At 44.9% G+C, this 18,633-nt stretch overlaps 1 protein-coding gene across 3 annotated transcripts; it reads right to left on the reverse strand.

The window, feature by feature from the left end:
* Window positions 1-3,190: 3,190 nt before the first annotated feature.
* On the reverse strand, window positions 3,191-18,260 carry EXOSC8 (exosome component 8). Of its 3 annotated transcripts, none has more exons than XM_032955217.2 (11): window positions 17,948-18,250; window positions 15,915-15,951; window positions 15,702-15,765; window positions 14,344-14,417; window positions 11,607-11,652; window positions 10,409-10,514; window positions 9,317-9,362; window positions 8,422-8,518; window positions 6,872-6,992; window positions 5,681-5,787; window positions 3,191-4,615 (listed from the first exon to the last, which is right to left on the reverse strand). In XM_032955217.2, exons 1-11 carry the CDS (start codon window positions 17,962-17,964, stop codon window positions 4,503-4,505), a joined length of 828 nt encoding a protein of 275 aa, XP_032811108.1. In that variant the 5' UTR covers window positions 17,965-18,250; the 3' UTR covers window positions 3,191-4,502. The 3 variants fall into 3 exon arrangements, with proteins under 3 accessions (XP_032811108.1, XP_075923608.1, XP_032811107.1); XM_076067493.1 differs by lacking the exon at window positions 3,191-4,615 and having other exon boundaries at window positions 4,801-5,787; window positions 17,948-18,048; window positions 18,177-18,260; XM_032955216.2 differs by lacking the exon at window positions 3,191-4,615 and having other exon boundaries at window positions 4,801-5,787; window positions 17,948-18,255.
* Between the last annotated feature and the right edge of the window lie 373 nt (window positions 18,261-18,633).

Here is an 18,633-nt window from a genome sequence, read left to right on the forward strand (position 1 = left end):
GTTTTCCCTCACTGTACTTCCTTAGAGCAGTGCTTCTTCTTAACTTGGTTGTTTTTACTTTATTAATAAAGTGCATTAACGGGTAACTCGCACGAATAAAAACACTTGTACCGCGCGTATAGAAATGTCTCGCAGAAAACGTAGCATTCTTTAGATGATATACACGGAACTGTAACCGTGGAATGCTTTGATGGTGCCTACCGGTCGAGTCGCCCTTAGCTCACTGGGCTTTAACAACATAAGATTCTGATCCTGTATATTTTATACACACATTAAAATTTCACCGTTCATGCAATGCAGTACCGTACTGTTATAAAGCGCCTCCTGTAATAGATGAGAACATCTATCGTTGAGGCTTCCGTGTTATTAAATGGCATTGTAAGTGCGTTTGTTAAGCTGTTGAATGTGTGTAGGTGGTGCACCTGCACCGGAATCCCAAGCTTTGGCCAGCGGTACCTCATTGCATTCCTTTACACCACGGCCCATCTCAACCACACTCATGGTCTGTATTCATCTTCAGTAGGTAATTGCTGCTTGGCATGTTTGCTCATTGATTGGGGGTTTTTTTTCGTTTTGTGAAATTAACGCAAATTCCAAGATTGTTTTAGTGCAAGCATTGGTCATTCCACTCGTGAGCCCAGTTTACATATGGATGGCTGCTTGGATTCGAACTCAGGAGTGCAGAGGTTTGTGTCATTGCTCTGACCCTAGAAACCGCCCAGCCACCTCCCTCCTGGTTGTTTTTAGTTTCTAAATTAAACTTTTTTATATATACCAGCTATAGAGCTGTTTTTTTTTTCAGAAACGACCTGACCAAAAATGATAGCTCAACGAAGTGGCTTATCACGTGGAAATTTATAACAGCCAAATACTCTAAACGCACGTTTTCTAAATGTGGAGGGAAAAACCAAAACCGGCGGACCCGGAAAAAATCCACACGATCGCGGGGAGAACACGCAAACTCCAAATATACAGCAGGCATCAAGATCGGGAAACATCCCACGACCTCCTGTATACCTGAAAAAGTAATTAATCGTCACAATTCTCGGACAAAACACACGCAATTAATCTCAAAGCTCTTTTCAAGTGCATCTCATAAGAGTAATATGTTTTGATTTAAAGCTTTCGTGACTGCAGGGATTCATATTCTTGGTTCTTTCGGTAAAGTCATGATTGCTTGTGTTGCAGTCGAAACGTCGTGAGAATTTTATTTTATATTTTTATTTTTTATTATTTTATTGTTTCCCTTCTACTTGACTTTACCGAAAGAACCAAGAATAGTAATATATGTATCGTACACAGTACAAGATAGCATATCAAACCATCCGATATAAGCCCTGACCAATTAACCAGGCCCACCCAGTTGCAGTATTTTGTGCATGGTGTAATTTATATATAGGCTGGTCCAATGTCTTGTGACCCCTATTTAATGATCTAAAACGTAATATTCTTTAAGTAAGGTTTATTTCAAACAGAAATTTATATGTAAAGGAAAACAAAATGTTACGGGCAAATTAATTGGGGGGTGGGTCACAAGACATCTGGACTACCCTGTATAGTCGATTAGCATGATTGGTTATGTTCGGTGCGAAATAAGTTCAACATACATACAAATCCAACCTTTTCACGTCAGCATTTATTTTTAATCTCGTGAACAATCGCTTACTTCCAACCTAGCGTACGACATCGGTTCTCAAGAGTCGCAAATGCGACGTTGTGCTGTGCTCGTATGCACAATTGAATTCTGCACTCTTGAGCTGTTGCTTGTTCACAATAAATGACCGCTTATTACACATTTGATTGCAACAAGTGGTGATGTTTGCACAACAGACGGTGCATTCAGTGCAATCCCAACCGAGCAGAAAAAAAAAACTCTTTTGAATGGCGCCTCCTCCTAAACTCTGGAGCCAGGATAACTTCCCAGACAGCAGATGTGGCCTCGCCATCAACTTTTCCCCATTCATCTTCCAAGGCATTCATTTAAAACGCATGCCTAACCGATGCACAGACACGCACCCCTCACTGCCGGTATCAAGTATCGCTCGCTTAGGTTGATCTCACTTGAAAAACGCTCATTGACGATCATAAACGATTAGGGGCCGTTCATAAATTATGTCACGCACCTGGGGAGGTGGAGGGGGGGTCAGACATTTGTGACGATGTGTAACGAGGGGGGGGGGGTTTGAGAAATGTGACGTCACTTCAAAATGCGCAACTTTAAATATAGAATTGTTATAACAACACTAATTGTTACAACACTCATACAACATCAGAGTGCAGCGCCACATTAAATACGCACTACAATGACAATAGTTTAAAGCGATTTGAAGCATGTTTTATTATAAAAATGGAAATGTTTTTTTGGGGGGGGGGGGCAGAACTTTGTGACGTCATATTTGAGGGGGGGTCTGACTTTTTGTGACGCCGTGTGACGATGGGGGGGGGGGGGGTCAAAAATCGTCCAAAATCGCGTGACGTCATTTATGGACGGCCCCATAGTGCACTGCGGTACGAGCCAGGTGACCCAAGATATATTCCTGTCCACGGCTAACATTCTTGCCAATTGATATCCGAGGCGGTACTATTCCCACACCGACACCCCTGCAGCAACCCACATTGATCAGGATTGTCAAATATGGCATTACAACTCCCACTACGGGCATAATAATCATTTAGAATGTTATTTCTGCCAACGCTAGGTGGAAACCAGTCCAGAGTTAATACAATGTGCACAATACCAACACTGCAGTGGTGGCAGCACACTTGTTCATTGCTTAATAAACTACTTTTTTTTACATACAATATAAGCCTTGATATGGGCTAACAGCAGTCTAATCAGAAAATTGTTAAGCCAAAACATTGGAATATTAAATTTCGATTTAAAGCTTTCGTGACTGCAAGGATTCATCTTCTTTGGTTTTTTCGGTAAAGTCACGTAGAATGAGAATAAAATAAAATAATAAAATTCTCACGACGTTTCGGCCACAGAGCTCTGTCGTCCCGACAGGTTTGTTCCTCTCACCTGAAGAAGGCCACTTGTGTTGTGGCCGAAACGTCGTGAGAATTTTATGGTTTTATTTTATTATTTTATTCTCATTCTACGTGACTTTACCGAAAAAACCAAAGAAGATTGGAATATTAGTTTTTAAAAAGCAAAAACAATTATGCAATGACAAAATCATTCGACAGATACATTTGAACAATCGTTTATTAACAGTAAACAACAGTACAATTGAATGAAAAGTATTTGCAGACACCTTATAACACAATTCTGAAGTCAAGTTCCTTTCATAAATATACAACCACAATCGTTGATTTAAAGCTTTCGTGACTGCAGGGATTCATATTCTTGGTTCTTTCGGTAAAGTCACGTAGAAGGGAAACAATAAAATAATAATAATAAAAAAAGAAAAAATATATTATTTTATTGTTTCCCTTCTACGTGACTTTACCGAAAGAACCAAGAATATGAACCACAATCGTATGAAAAAAAAAACATTCCAAATCTGATACGATATATATTGAGCTCACCGATAACCTTGGAGCATTTTCTTTACAAAAATATGTGTATTCATCGCTCATCCGCATTTAGTCAACTTGTATTTATAGCAATCTCCAACAAAAAGTACAAGACCTTGCAGAGTGGCTTAAATGACCACGCTTGAAAGACTTGCACTTTACACAATTACGCGTCCAACTTTGACAATCATCCCCCTGAGGTGAATAAAATAACCAGTACCATTGACCACTGCTACGTGACAAGTCAACAGCGGCTGCTGTGTGACCAATGCACCACGGGGTATTTGTACTTTCCGGATAATTTGTTCATTTGAAACCATCAACACGTCCACTGCGCTGATCCCCAACTAGGGCAACGTTCTGTCAATCTTGCTCAGCAGTTGGGTTCACCAATGACAAGTGTGAACTAGACGGTCACACTATTCGAATGAATAACATTGTATCTGCACAGTGGCACCGTCAGCTGTTAACAATAGGCATGTAAAGATTAACTAAAAGAGATTCTTGATGTGCGTAAGAATCGATTATCTTCACTTAACGCAATTTTTATCCACATTTATCCCTTTAGAGTGATGGTGGGAATCAAGGACAAACAAAAGTACGGGCAAGACACGCAGTACAGATGGGGAAGATGGTACAAACTAAACAGTACGGATGAAATTGACGAAGGTGAATCATTAAAAAAAAAACATGAGGGCAGAAATGAGGCAGTCTCACTCGACAGTACACAAACAAGACAGCACAGTACAATAACACAAATATAAACAAGACACGCAGTACAGGCGAGACTTCCAAACGGGACAAAGGAAGGATCAATTCTCAAACCAAATCGCGACCTCCAATTCCAACCGATGATCCCAACCGACCATGGGGGGGGGGGAGGGGGAGGCTGAATTGCTACGTGCCTCGTTAACAGACTTGGAGCCACCATACGTGGCCGGAACTTGCTCTGGTACGTGGGTGGACGATGGGGGCGGGGGTCGCTAGCGTCCAACGCTCTTGAGGGTTTCATGCAGCAGGCGCCGAACCTCCGCTCCCCGCTGGACGGCGCGCGTCACACAGTCCTGCATCTGCTCTGCGGAGAGGGGGCTGCCTCCTGCACTCAACACATGGGAAGGGCGGGGGTGCAGTCATTGTCAGCACACATCGGGGTAATCCAAGAAAAACACAAGGCACAAACAAGAAAGCTATCAAAACAAAATAAATTAGTCCATTAGGTCACATCGGGGTGGATGACCCCGATGGCCCTAACGGACTAATGTGTGTGTTTTTTGGTGCCACTTCTTAATTTTTTTTATTTTTTTATTTGCTTGATAGTAGGGTTTTCATTTGCTTGGTGTGGGCGTGTGTGTTGGGCTTCTTTCGCGGCGTGCGTATATGGGATTGTGGTCCTTATATATAATGAATGTGCACAGCGTTGTGGGATGCTGTTGCCATGACTGATGCTATATAAAATGAAAGTATTATTATTATTACCACCACATCTGCAACATCGGACTTCGGGTGGGGACCACACGGCGAATCTATCCAAATCGAATGGGATTTATGTGGCGGGTGGGTAAACAGGCTGGTAAACTGGGTGGTAGGAAGGTCACTAAATGGGTAGGTAGCTGTGTAGATATCAGGTAGTTAAAAAAGTTGTGCGTAAATAACAGTCAGGTATGAATGCATGTAGGTAGGTAAAGTAGTGAGGTACAATAAAACCTTGGATTGCGAGCATAATTCGTTCCGGAAACGTGTTTGAAATACAAAGCACTCGTATATCAAAGCACTTGTATATCAGTTGTGATCCCGTGACGCTCGGCAGTACAAAGCGTATATACGTACTACTACTCGTATTGCAAGACCCTCGCTCGTTTATCAAACCAATATTTATTTAAAATTTTGCCTCGTCTTGCAAAACACTCGCAGACCAAGTTACTCGCAATCCAAGGTTTTACTGTACATACAAAAGTAGGTATATGTATGTGCGTTTGTGGGTAGCTGATTGGACAGGAGCACGTAGGTAGGTGGGTTTCTACGTGTAAATAAATGCGGATCTTTTTCTAACATCGGTGTGAAAACGTGTCCTTCTTCTTGGCTCCCAGCGTCATCGCGAGGTCCTGTGGTAAAAGCCCGGGGGAGGGACGGCGCCGCCACCGCGACTGCCGTGAGGCCTTACCGGGCTTGTGGACGGCGCACAGTTGGTCCTCCTCGTCCGTCACGATGGTGACCATGCCACACGACAGCGCCTCCTCCTCATCCGTGGGGTCAACCAGGAGCACCGTGCTTCAACGCCACAATCGCGCCGGTTAACCCCTTTGCCTCGTTCCGATGACGTACGTGCGCATCGTAAAAATAACGTCGTCGGTACCGAGGCTCCCATAGGGCCATGCGGGGAGGGCGTTTTGGCACAGTTTGGCGACAGCTATCGTAGATCATAGCTGCAGCCAACCAAATAGCATTTAAACACTCAATCGGCCGTCAAAAGTAACAAATTTTAATCTCTAGTTTGAGTTTCACTCAGCCGGTCATCCCTCCAGTCAACGTTGAGTGGTTATGCTACGATGAGTCGCTCCTCCTCCTCTATGTATATATATCAATCCACTGCTGGATGAGGGCCTCCCACCACTGTGTAAGTCTTGGGGGTTATTTTACCGTACTTCACCATACTGGTTAGTGCGGGTTGATGAGTGCAGGGTAAACGTGGGAGCATAGTACAGTCCAATTGGTTTTGCTGCACTGCCCACCATGTAGCCCCGCAGCCTATAAGAACCATTCTTATGTATGGCGGTCGCCCATCCAAGTGCCATCCAGGCTCGAACCTGCTTAGCTTCTGAGAGGAATGTAGAATTGTATTATCACCGACTCTGGGGTGGACCAATGAAGATGTGTGTTGCCACATTGCTCGTTGGGAGCGGGGACAGGCCTTCTACGTGGGGAGTTGGGTGTACGTATTTATGTATGTTGAGCTTCTTTAAGCTAAATTATGAACTTTTTTTATATTTTACCAGGTAAGGCCCACTTGAGCTATATGTAGCTCTTTTTCAGAAGCGACCTGGCCACAAATGATAGCTCAACGAAGTGGCTCATTGCACAGAAATGTATCGCAGCCAAATACTCCGAACGCGTGATGTTGATTCTAAATGCGGAGGGGAAAAACGGAGGCCCCAGTGGATAATCCACGCGACCACGGGCAGAAAGCACATGCAAACTCCCAATATGCAGGCGTCAGGGTGGGAATCGAACCTACGTAAACTCCTGTATACCAGGTGGGGGGTAGTTAACCTCTCGCCATCGCGGCGCCCATATGTCACCAACCATACATAGCTAGCCGTTCTGAGCAAGGTGCGGTGTAACCGGCGGGTCTCACCCATCGAAGATGGAAAAGGACGTGGACACTGGGTAGTTGCCAACCTTCACAGGCAACCTCTCCTGCACGGTCACCTGGGCCAGGCCGGTCTCCTTGCTCACGCCGACCTTGGGCAGCGTCACTGTGGCACACAGGACGCTTGTGAGCACACCAGACGCCGTACAACTGTGTCGCAGGTCTATCCCACAGCATTGCTTTATTATTTCAGTCGTTTACTGCCGTACGCACCCTGAATGTTGTGTGTGTCTGCAGCAAGCGCGTGTGTGTGTGTACCTACGGACGCGCGTGCTGTGTGTGTGTGGGAGGAGCGGTAGTGTAGTGGTTAGCGCTACCCTGCGCTACGAACCCGGCGACCCGAGTTCGATTCCCGCTCACGGCCACCACCGGTGACGATAATTTGAACCGGTCCTGGGCCTCCCCTAGGTCGACTCAGCCTCAAACGAGTGTGGGGTGTGTGGACATGGCCACTGGGGGGACAATGGCGGCCGGGCGTGGTGAATCCAAGTCCTGGGCGAAGCCGGGTAGTAAAGCTATAATCTCGCACGTATATTCATCGTGCAGCCGCATTTAGTAAAATTGTATTTATAACGATCTCCCGACAATAAGTACAAGACTTTCACGGCTTAAATGCTTAAAAAGACTGCACGTTATCAATTACACATCCAACTACGCCAATCATTCATCCGAGGTAAATCAAATGAAACCCACCAAGTGTCACTGACCACTGCTACTACTACGGAAAATTACACTAAGTGCCCAAGCTGATCCGTTTGACCTTGGGCTATATTCAATTACGTATAATGTTAACATCTCATATGTTTGTGCAACATTAAAAAAAAATTCTCACGGAATAAAGTTTGTTAGTTTTTTTATTCTGATTTTAATTTTGTCTCATCACTGTACTTTTATTTCATTTGTATTATTTCATGTTTCTTTTATTTGTTTAGCCGCTGTCACCTTGGGTGAACCTGACCAATAACTTTTGCAAATGAGACTCCTATCCTCGTCTCATCAGTCGTCACCCGGCGAAACAAAACGAACTTCAAACTGAACACACGAATTCCTCATCGGTTATTTCGGTAAAGTCACGTAGGGGAAAAATAAATAAGTAAAACAAAAATGGAAAAAAACTAAATTAAATCACGACGTTTCGGAGGCAGCACAAGCTTCATTCAACAGGTGTAAAAAAAAATCACAGCAAAATTACTGTAGAGAGAGCTATTTGTTGTTGTTTTCATTTTTGTTTAATTTAATTTATTTTTTACCTCCGTGACTTTACCGAAAGAACCAAAGAGTTATGGATCCTTGCAGAACATGGAAACTTCAAATCTAGAAAGAATCCCTCATCCCGCCCAAGGCCTATTACGCATTTGGCCACCAATTGAATGGTAGCAAACTAAAAGTCAAGGGAATGCACTCGGTAAAAAGAAAACCACTCACAACGTTGCGGGGAAAAACCACCCCAACGGGTGGAACAAAGTGCCATTTAACGAACGATGCTGGGGCAGCTGTCGCGAGCACAAGCCAGGCAACGCGTCAAGCGGACTCACGGTTCTGTAATGCGGCCAGAAGTGCAATAGAGCACGCGTCCAATATGTTCCCATCATAGTCCAGGCACATCAAGTCACAGTACAGCACCCAAGCGAGCTGTACACACACGCACACACGCACGCCCGCACAGACAAACTACACGTTGATCCAACGTTCTCCAGGTGAGCTTTAAAAAGACGGACCAAGTTACATTTTATTTTGCTTAACTTCCCATTCGCACAGTTGATTACGTACGGTGTGAAAGAAGTTCGACATGCACATGAGTGGGCACCTCCTGTATGGACATATATCAATCCACTGCTGGATGAGGGCATCCCCACACTGTAAACCTTGGGGGTTATTTTACTATACGTCACATACTCAGGATGTGGTGTATAGACGAGTCCCATTTTAATCAGAACCACTCTCTCTCGGAGTGAACAAACACCGTGCAGCATGTTACAAATCCTCCTTCAGCCATATATTCCATCAAGATCATGAAGATCATCAGATTGTGCATTGCTCACTGCCCCACGGTCGAGGCGACACACTTCGGGGGTGGGGGGGGGGGGGTGACGGTGCCTTTGGAACTGCGGCACCGAAACTCTGGAACTCCTTGTCCCTTCGTGGACACGACTTCAGGGACACTTACAAATCTTCAAATCTCGACTAAAAATTACTTTAAAATGGGGGTTTTCTCTTCAGGTATTTTCAAACGTCGTTCTCACGTCTTCTGTCCTTGGTTTCTATGAACTATTTCTGCCTTTCCATACATAGCACCCTGACAACGATTGTTTAAGGGCGCTTTATACGTTTAAATTATTATGAAAAACGATGGTTATTTAATTTATTTATTTTATTTAATGAAACCCAAATATTCCACTTAATAATGAGTGTAGGTGGGAACATCCTTACCTTCCCCTTCTCTATGCACAGATCCTGAAGGGCAATGATATGAGAGCTAAACAGGAACAAGAAGCAAATGAATTAACTCGGACACACATCTTGGTGATGCCTAACGAAACAACCTGACATCAAGGTCAATAGCAATCAGACTACACATGTTAAAAACAGAAATAAATATTCGATGCTTCAATAAAACATTTTCAAACATAAAATGACAGTAAACATCATGTATCTATTGAAAAATGTATATATTATATTTTATAAAAATCACTAATATCTACCCCAGTGAGATGTTTCACTTGCAGGAGAACTGCAAAGAGTGTCCCATAGGACACTGCTTGCTTCATGTGTATATCACTTGTACATGTTAAAGTTATGGAATGCATTTACAAATACAATAGGGGAACACAAGTCACACATTTCTCTCATCATGGATTAAAAGAAAAATGTAGCCTACGGATTATATATGTTTTCATACCATGCACTACTTTACAGTGCAGATTGGGGATAGCTGAAATGGATACTGAGTCATAACTGATTTTGGGCGAGACCACTTAATCATGATCTGGACACAATCGTGTTTAGACCCTTCACCACTCGACAGCCAACTGCATCGTGTTGTCACGTGTGCAAGCGTATAAAGCGCCAATTATTATTATTTTACCACCTCACCAGTAAGTTGAAGAACAATACAACCAAATTCATCAATTAAGAGAGGGGGGGGGGGAAAAAGAAAAAACGATTGTGAAAATTGACACTTGAACTTACCGGTGAGCCGAAACAATTATAACTGGTGCGTTAAAACGCTCGTATGTTGTGTCGTGTGTGTGTAGTGGAGGATGTTAACGACACAAAAAGACTTGGTCAGATGAATTCCGTGGCTTAACCCAAAAAAATGACGAATCATAAAATCAGCCAAGGAGAGGTACGCACACGCACGCACGCACGCACGGACGCACAGAACAAAACACGCCGATGCAACGTTATCCAGGTGAGACTTTAAAAGGGACGGACCAAAATCCGCGTAACATCACGAAATGTCACGTGTGGATTATGAGAGTTTTGCCGCGCCGGCTACCGGAGAACGAGCCTGGGGCTCACCTGTCAATGACGTCCGCCAGGAACTGGCTTGCCGCCTGCGCTTGCTCACCGGGGGGCCCGGGCCGGAAGCGTGGAGAGCAAAGCGGCGGCAGCTCCAAGTTCGGCACTGCCGAAGGGGGGGGGGGGGGGGGACACGGGGGGGGGGGACGCAGGAGGGTTTCGGCAAGAAGTTTAGGAGCAGCGTTCAGAACGCTTCGCGGAGCCACCCTGGCTGCAGATTTCCAAACCAAAACAGTGCCGGCACACCACCACGCCCGTAGTCCAGCGCTCTGGAGACACTTTACAGGAAAGGGATAATATAATGCTTCACACAATCGCTGAACCATCAGAGACGAGCTGGAAGAAGGTGGCTAGGCGGCGACCCAGTGCCAACAATTGCCTCAGCTCTGTGGTCCTCCATATATTAGGATGTTTTCAGTCCATTAGTGAGTTTATCGGAGGAAACCCGAGCACCCGGAGAAAGAAAAAAAAAACGACTCGTGTGCGAGGGGACAAAACTCTATCCCGCATTAAAGTGCCGCTGTGCGAACTACAAAGTTTCGCTGCGTAGCACTTTGAAAGTGATGGCGCCTAAAGTGTGTGCCGAGTACGCAGTCTCGCAAACAGATGCACAGCAGAGCTCTGGAACGAACGTGATGGTGCCGACCGACCGTGCACAACACACACATAGGAGTTGTTGCTGCCCACATGGTCCGGAACAGTGGTTCCCAACCTGTTTTGGATACTTTACCCCTTGTTGAATTTTGTTTCAACCGAGTACCCCTTATCTGACCCAACATGCTTTTGAGAAATAGACGTATGAATGGGCATCAATATTTTAACCGATTGTCAATTGTTGTGAGGTATAAGCCTAATTAAGCTAGTAACCGCAAGCGAACAAAAAAAATTCAACGGAAACAATGTCGTATACAATCGATGAGTTTAGGTCTTTTATATAATTTTAGTTAACACGTGGATTTAGTTAACACGTGGATTTAAATTTGTCGTAGTCATTTTATATTGGCAGATTCATACATGATCATTCACCAATGACTCTCGTGCATGATATAATTTCACACGTTTATAAATCACCTCGCGTACCGCCCAGAGGTCCGCAAACCCCCCGGTTGAGAACGGCTGTAGTCTAAGAACTCCCTACTCAGCGCGGCCAGCCGTGCTGTCGGTAGCAACTTAAGCGCTCACAACACAGTCGACCCACCGATGAATCCCTGGTCTGGCGCTTCAGAGGTTGGGGCAGCGAGTTCCTGGTGGAAAAAAACAAAGCCAGAGCTTGAATACACTTCTTTCCCTTTGTCATCAAAGGTCTCCCTTTGAGAAAAAGGAGATTATATCACAAGGGCTATTTTTATCTGATGCTCTACACCAGTGGTTCTTTATCTGGTGGTCATGGAGGCTCTTGGAATGGCCTGTGAATCTAACGGGTTAAATTAGTCATTCAGTCCAACACAGGATTTCATACAAGTAATTTTCATCAAAGTCCAGTGAGGGCCCAGTCTGACTCGAAGAATCCAAGAACCTGTGGCTTTTGACTTTGCACATGCACACAACCTTGTGACCTTTTATGCAAGTGAAGCAAACCGTGACTGCATGCAGTCGCGAGTGACGCGCCGCCTTCTGGACGAGCCGCGCTATTGCACGTTGCGTACTTACAGCAAAAAAACTGTACTCGATAACAATCTCAACCACAGTGAAGAAGAGAATGCATGTTAAGTGCGAGCAATATAGGTGGTGAGTATGCCAGGTGTCAGATGAGTGGTCTGTCAGGTGAGTAGTGAGTGCCAAATCTGAGCGATACGTTTCAGGAGACCTGTCTTATGAGTGGTGCTAAGCGATTGATGAGTGTGCGTTGAATAGCAACTGGCACGGAATGAGTGTATGGCGAGTGCTCGGTGTATACAGTGAGTTGTATCAGGTGAGTGGCGGGGATGTCTGTGTGGCGACGGGTCAGAAGAGTCAATTTAGGTTTGAAGTTTTCGTGACTGCAGGGATCCACTCTTTGGTTATTTCGGTAAAGTCACGTAGGTATGTGACAATTCAGCAATTGTTTCTTGATGTGGTAGTCCCACCTGATGACGGACGCCTGTGTTGCGCCCGAAACGTCGTCATTTAATTTTATTTTATACCTACGTGACTTTACCGAAAGAACCAAAGAGTATGGGTCAGAAGAGTGTCACGTGAGTGGTGAGCATCATGCGCCTGGTGAGGATCAGCTGCCAAGGTGTCTGGTCACCCCGTTCATAGGAAGGGCTGCCCCTATTGTGCAGTCAGAGGTACTCTGGTCAGGTATACAGACTTTCTATTACGTCAAATGACATCGTAACAAGATTCTTACTCTTATGAGGCTCGCTGGAAAACATCGTTGAAGATGCCTGCCCTACACGGTAACACTCATCACATTCGTCAAGGTAATATATAACAGGCTAACATTTTAAAATGTCAACCTGTCACGCACCTTCTACTATGGCAGTGCTATAGACAAAAGCCTCGAGAGTTTTTTAGTGTGTGCTTGTGCATTGCTACCAATATATATAGTCCCTCAACTAGGGGCGGAGCCAGGGGGGTGACAGGGTAGACCATTGTCACCCCCGAAAAAAAATCGAAAATATGAAACATTCTGCATATAAATGTATGACACTCGGTCTGGCGGACTCCGTGCAACTGCATTGTCAGAGCGTGTCGCCAACCGATGGCGTCTAGTTCAACAGCCTGACTCTCTAATCATTCTTGAAATTAAATTTTGTTGAATGTCACCCCGGGCTGAAAATCCTGGCTCCGCCCCTGCCCTCAACAAAAATCATTAAGGTGAAAACAAATTCCGAGTTCAAGTCCATTTCCGAGCTGCCGCACAAACCATACCCAGCTTTTGCAACAGAGACAAACACCAAGGGACTGAACATTGATTCTATGAAAATCTTAGCGGCCCAGTAAGCGACCACTTACAGCCACACTTTAATTAACAAGAACGGATTTCAGTTTAATCAATTGCGCGCAACTATGCATAATGAAAACAATGCATCCACTATAATTAAGGGCATTGACCGATTCTAATTTCCGTTTGGCATGGGGTTATTGTGAATAAGTTGCAGAGAATGATTAAAGAGACAAGACTAATAGCTCTCATATACACGCTATAGTACAAGTAATTATTATAAATATAATCTAATCGACGACATCCCATTATGGAATTTCACAGCTCAATTAAAACGTGACCATTAGTCAAGAAGACGTAAAAACAATGATAGCAAGCAGCTTGTGTGTTCAGGCAGTCAACGCACAATGGGTCGAGATAAAAATCTCAGCATTTACGTTCAATAAATACTACTGGACACAACACAACTAAACCTTTGCAAAACGTTATTTAGAGGCAGTTTAATTGCATGGTTTAACGTCTCTCTAGCTGCCCTTACAATAAAGCAACTTTTAACTGTGGAATAAATACGTTTCCTGCTTCAAGTTATTCTTTGTGCCAATTTCATCACGTAAATGCAAATTATTGGGTTGAGCAGTGGCGCAATGGTTACCATTCTGTGCTACGAGCTCAGTGACCCACATTCAATTCCCGGCCACAGCTAACATCAGTGGCAAGTGACATATCAACCGTTTTTGGGCCCCCTTTCTCCAACCTGACCTGTCCAGAATGGTGAACTTATGGTTAAACAACACAACAAGGACATGCGGGGAGGCCTTCATCCGGCAGTGGAATGACACAGGGGTTTGCAAGTTACTAGCTATTACTGTTTTCGATTGAGTGGCAAAATCAGCTGGTGTGCAGGTAATGGGTGGATTGTTAAATCAAAAGACCATGAGAGAGGCGGAGGCTTGGTAAGGACTTTATGCAGCAGTGGCTTGATCCTGGCTTTAAGATTGTTACGTTAATGTCACGTAACATGAAGGAATATTCGAGCTTACAAAAGGCATCTCCATTCCACACTCACCCCCTTCACACCACAGATCACCGTGGTGTTTCCCACTTTGACCAGCGCTGAGCCATCGGCCGTGGAGAGCGAGCCTGTTCCAACAACAGAGGGGGGGGGGGGGGGTGTGGCGAGGGGGAGTCGTCGCAAAGCCGAGGCGGAGTTTAAATATAGGAAAGGGGAACTGGTAATACCACGGCGACGGCCGCAGAGTGAAAACTCTTGCAACAATGCAAAAAATGTGCGGGCTAATTGAATGTAAATTTTGATTTAAAGCTTTTGTGACTGCAGGGATTTATATTCTTGGGTTTTTCGGTAAAGTCACGTAGAAGGGAAACAATAAAATAATAAAAATATAAAACAATACAATTCTCACGACGTTTCGACTGCAACACAAGCAATCATCATCAGGTGTGAAAACCACAGCAAGAAAATTTGAAAAAAGTGGCGGTTTTTTTTAGCGTTAGCACCACGGAGAGCGATTTGGCAGTTATTCAGGTGGACGAGTCCATCTATGTTCGGAAAAGAGGAGGGGGGAGACGAAAATAATGGATGCGGTCTGAAAGCCACCGTAAGCGTGAACAATCAATTAATGTAGTTTTGATGCTGTTGCAAATATTGCATTGCGCTCACACTACAGCAGAGTGCAGCGTTTTAAAAAAAACAATTTCGTGATGTTTCCATTGGAGGTGTGAGTGGAGGAGCATGTATGAGTCTTACTGGTTTAATATACAAAAAATACAATCACTGTAACAATATACGAGATAAACAATGAAGACATACAAGCTCCGGATGGTGGCATCCTGCAAGTCACGAGTCGACTTGGAAACAAGTACAGGATCTCTTTCACATGCATTTTCGGAAGTACAGCGTGCTATTCGGCACCATGTCCGACGTTTCGCTTGACACGATGGAAGCTTTTTCAGCAGGTAAATTGAAGAGACCAACCAGCACGCGGAGAGAAATGTTGTACATAGTGCTGAATGGCACACGGTACAAACCGAAGGCACATCGGAGGTCTATACAGCCTGACCGTAAAAATCTGCACAGTAAAATGATGGCATCTAGCAGAAGGCAGCGATGGCAAGCCGTCCTGATATCAACAGCATTGACCACGATTAGCAGGCTTGGCTACATACGGTTAGCACGGTTGGCTACGTACGGTGCGAAAGAAATCCAACATACCGTACATGCACAATGACCTTTTGATATAGCTTTTATCAAATGGATGTAAAATTATATAATCAATGTATTCAGCATTCTGTAATTGTCCTGTTCTTTGGCAGTGTTTGCCAAACGAACCTCAACGTGGATGTAAAGGGGGAGGGGTGGTGTAAATATCTGCATGTGAGAGACTGTTAAAATGAAATGCCGCCTACCGATATTCAGTGTGGTGACGCGAAATTCTCCCAGTTCTCTGCCATCCGGCCTGCAGTTTTCTTTCTGCAGGTAACATTCGGAGCGGTGAATCGAAACCATCCAAACTGGCAGTCCGGCGGCGTCTTACGCGCCAGGAAATGGGGCGAGCACAACAGTTGTCTGAACTGTTGGGAAGAAGCCACACACTCGACAAGGCCAGCAGTCATTCTTACCAGAAAACTCCTGTAATATTCCACTGGCTCTGCTGTCCTGTAAAAGCAAAAAAAAAGGTTTATAAGAATTGGTTTTACCCTTTATGGCAATAAAACAGGTGTTAGTAGGATTCATATTCTTGATTCTTTCGGTAAAGTCACGTAGAAGAGAAACAACAAAATAATAAAATATATATAAAACAATAAAAAAATTCTTGCTGTGGTTTTCACACCTGATGATGATTGCTTAGTGTTGCAGTCGAAACGTCGTGAGAATTTTATTGTTTTATATTTTTATTATTTTGTTTCCCTTCTACGTGACTTTACCGAAAGAACCATGAATATGAATCCTAACACCTGCTTTATTGTCAGAAAGGGTAAGACCTATTCTTATAGTGATACTGGCAAGGAAGGCCCCACATTTTGTTTTATTCATGAATGGTATTTTCACCGTGATAGTACAACAGTGTATCTATCGTAAGGGTTTTGTTGGGTTAGGTCACGTAAATATAAATGTGTCGTAAAACACGCAACCACCCAAGGTTTGTCACATAAACAAAACATGCCAATTCGTTACTACTTCAGCACACCGGTGTGTCGGAGATTACACCCACAACATTTACAATATTATATTCGAAGCTTTCGTGACTGCAGGGATTACTCTTTGGTTCTTTCGGTAAAGTCACGTAAAAAATAAAATAATAGAATAAGACGTTTCGGTTGCAACACAAGCAACCATCATCAAGTAAGAATGAATGATAAAACACAGACACGGGAACAGCATAGGCATTCTTACCTGATGATGGTTGCTTGTGTTGCAACCGAAACGTCGTATTCTATTATTATTTGATTTTATTTTCTACGTGACTTTACCGAAAGAAACAAGGCGTGATTTACAATATTATGGATAAAATTGGTCGCGGAAGCCTACGTGTTAAACTACAACAGCTTCATTTAACGGTGCGGTGTTAAAGTAAAATATGCTTACAAGAATAAGCACGTTTACTTCTGGTCCTTTTCAATACATTTTGACGCATATTGCGCTATTGATACAGCGGCACGACATAATCAATTCGCAGAGCAGGTGGGTCGCCGTATACCATAGAGAACGGTCCGCGGAAGGAGGCGTCAAAGAGCTACGGCACTTCTGGTAGCCCCTTCCTTCCAAGTGACCGCTTATCCACGGCTCGTGGGTGGGCAGAGCTGCTTTAATGTCCAACCCGGTACTTTTGTTATTGGTGAGCAGGGTGAGGGCATAACCCGGTCTTTCATCCCAATGCGACAGAAACTCGCGATTCGAACCCAGTATATAAAGGCGGCGTCAACTATAGCCTTCTGACCTCAACTCAAGCCTTCTGACCCCTCGGGTCAACCCACCGGCAATGTCAAGTCTCATCAATGTGTGCCGAGCCACAGGCCCAACACGGGGAGCACTATAAAAACTGCGATAAGCTGTAACGCGTTGCTTGAATTGAGCAAGATCATGAGAGAGCTTAGGGGGTTGGAGTGGGGAGGGGTAGACACGATGTGGAGAAAACGAATTAACGCAAACGAGACGAACGCGAGATTCTTAAAACCCAGAAGCCGCGATCGCCGTCCATCCCCAATCCCCCTGGCTTTTGACCGCCAATGCCTCAACGTTATTGTATCGACGTTAGATTTCCACGACAGCGCTCCGCGTAATAATAATAATTCGCGCGGCTCGTTGCGTACAAATTAAACGCAGCGCGTTGGTGGGGTGGGGTGGGGTGTGGGGCAAAAAAAAATGAAACGGAGTCGCCAATTACATCCCAAACCCCTCCGCTGCACTGAAAATTCCCTGCACCGAGTCTCACGCGCGACCACGTGCGGCACTCGGCCGACTGCGACGCTCCCGCAGCGGCAAGTTGTGGCCTGGGTTGGCGAGCGCCGGACGTGGACAGAGGGAGGGAGGGGGGGGAGTTCATTCATTGCTACGCGGACGAAAGAGTTCCAAACCCCACAGCCTACCCCCCCGTCGCTGGTTGTAGGCGAGCGAGCCGAGTTGGACTCCCGGCCGCGACTCCCAGACTCACTTGAACCCTGCCGCCATGGTGCCCGAGATCGGACACCACCACACCCCCCACCCCCGGCAGCTAACGCTCGATTCCGCGCCGCGGATTCACCATTCGTAATGCTAATTTAAAAACACATTGCACACAAACAGAATAAACTCGCGGTATCTGGTGATCATTACACACAAACAGAATAAACTCGCGGTATCAGGTGATCTAATTGAGCGAATTAAGTTTTGGGAATAAATACCAAATAGAATATAATCGTTGTCACGTTCGGTGAATCGGCAGCGCGGAAAGTGCGGCTGCAGGCAACATCGTGCGCGGGCCTCCCACTCCCCCCATTGATCATTTACATTGGCCCGAACTAACCACGTGATATGGAGAGAGCAAGCCTCTCTACGATTGGCCAATAATCGCACCGACTCAGACGCATCACTTATTGGTCAATCATAGCCACGTGGTGGACGTTGCGCACCCACCTCCGCTTGTCGCACGCTGATTGGGCAGCTAACACCACGTGACAGCGTCATTTTGTAAATACCGCATGGGGGGCACTTCTGGTTGGTCAACTAACCCCACGTGACGAACCCCTGCCTTTTTTTGAGCGTTGAACTCTCATTTGGTGGTTCTGCCGCTGTTTGATGTTGCGTAGGCAGTGGCGCACAAATAAAATTCAACACGTTCATCAAGAACATTGTGTGGTC

The sequence above is a fragment of the Petromyzon marinus genome, chromosome 16, assembly GCF_048934315.1.
Source record: "Petromyzon marinus isolate PM22_M1 ecotype Great Lakes invasive population chromosome 16, UKy_Petmar_22M1.pri1.0, whole genome shotgun sequence".
NCBI classification, from domain to species: domain Eukaryota; kingdom Metazoa; phylum Chordata; class Hyperoartia; order Petromyzontiformes; family Petromyzontidae; genus Petromyzon; species Petromyzon marinus.

Coding starts and splice junctions, on each gene's coding strand:
- EXOSC8 (XM_076067493.1), bottom strand. Junction 14,418..15,701: donor CGTCACCACACTGAATATCG/GTAGGCGGCATT, acceptor TTGTTGGAACAG/GCTCGCTCTCCACGGCCGAT. Junction 10,515..11,606: donor GCCAGACCAGGGATTCATCG/GTGGGTCGACTG, acceptor CCCCTTCGGCAG/TGCCGAACTTGGAGCTGCCG.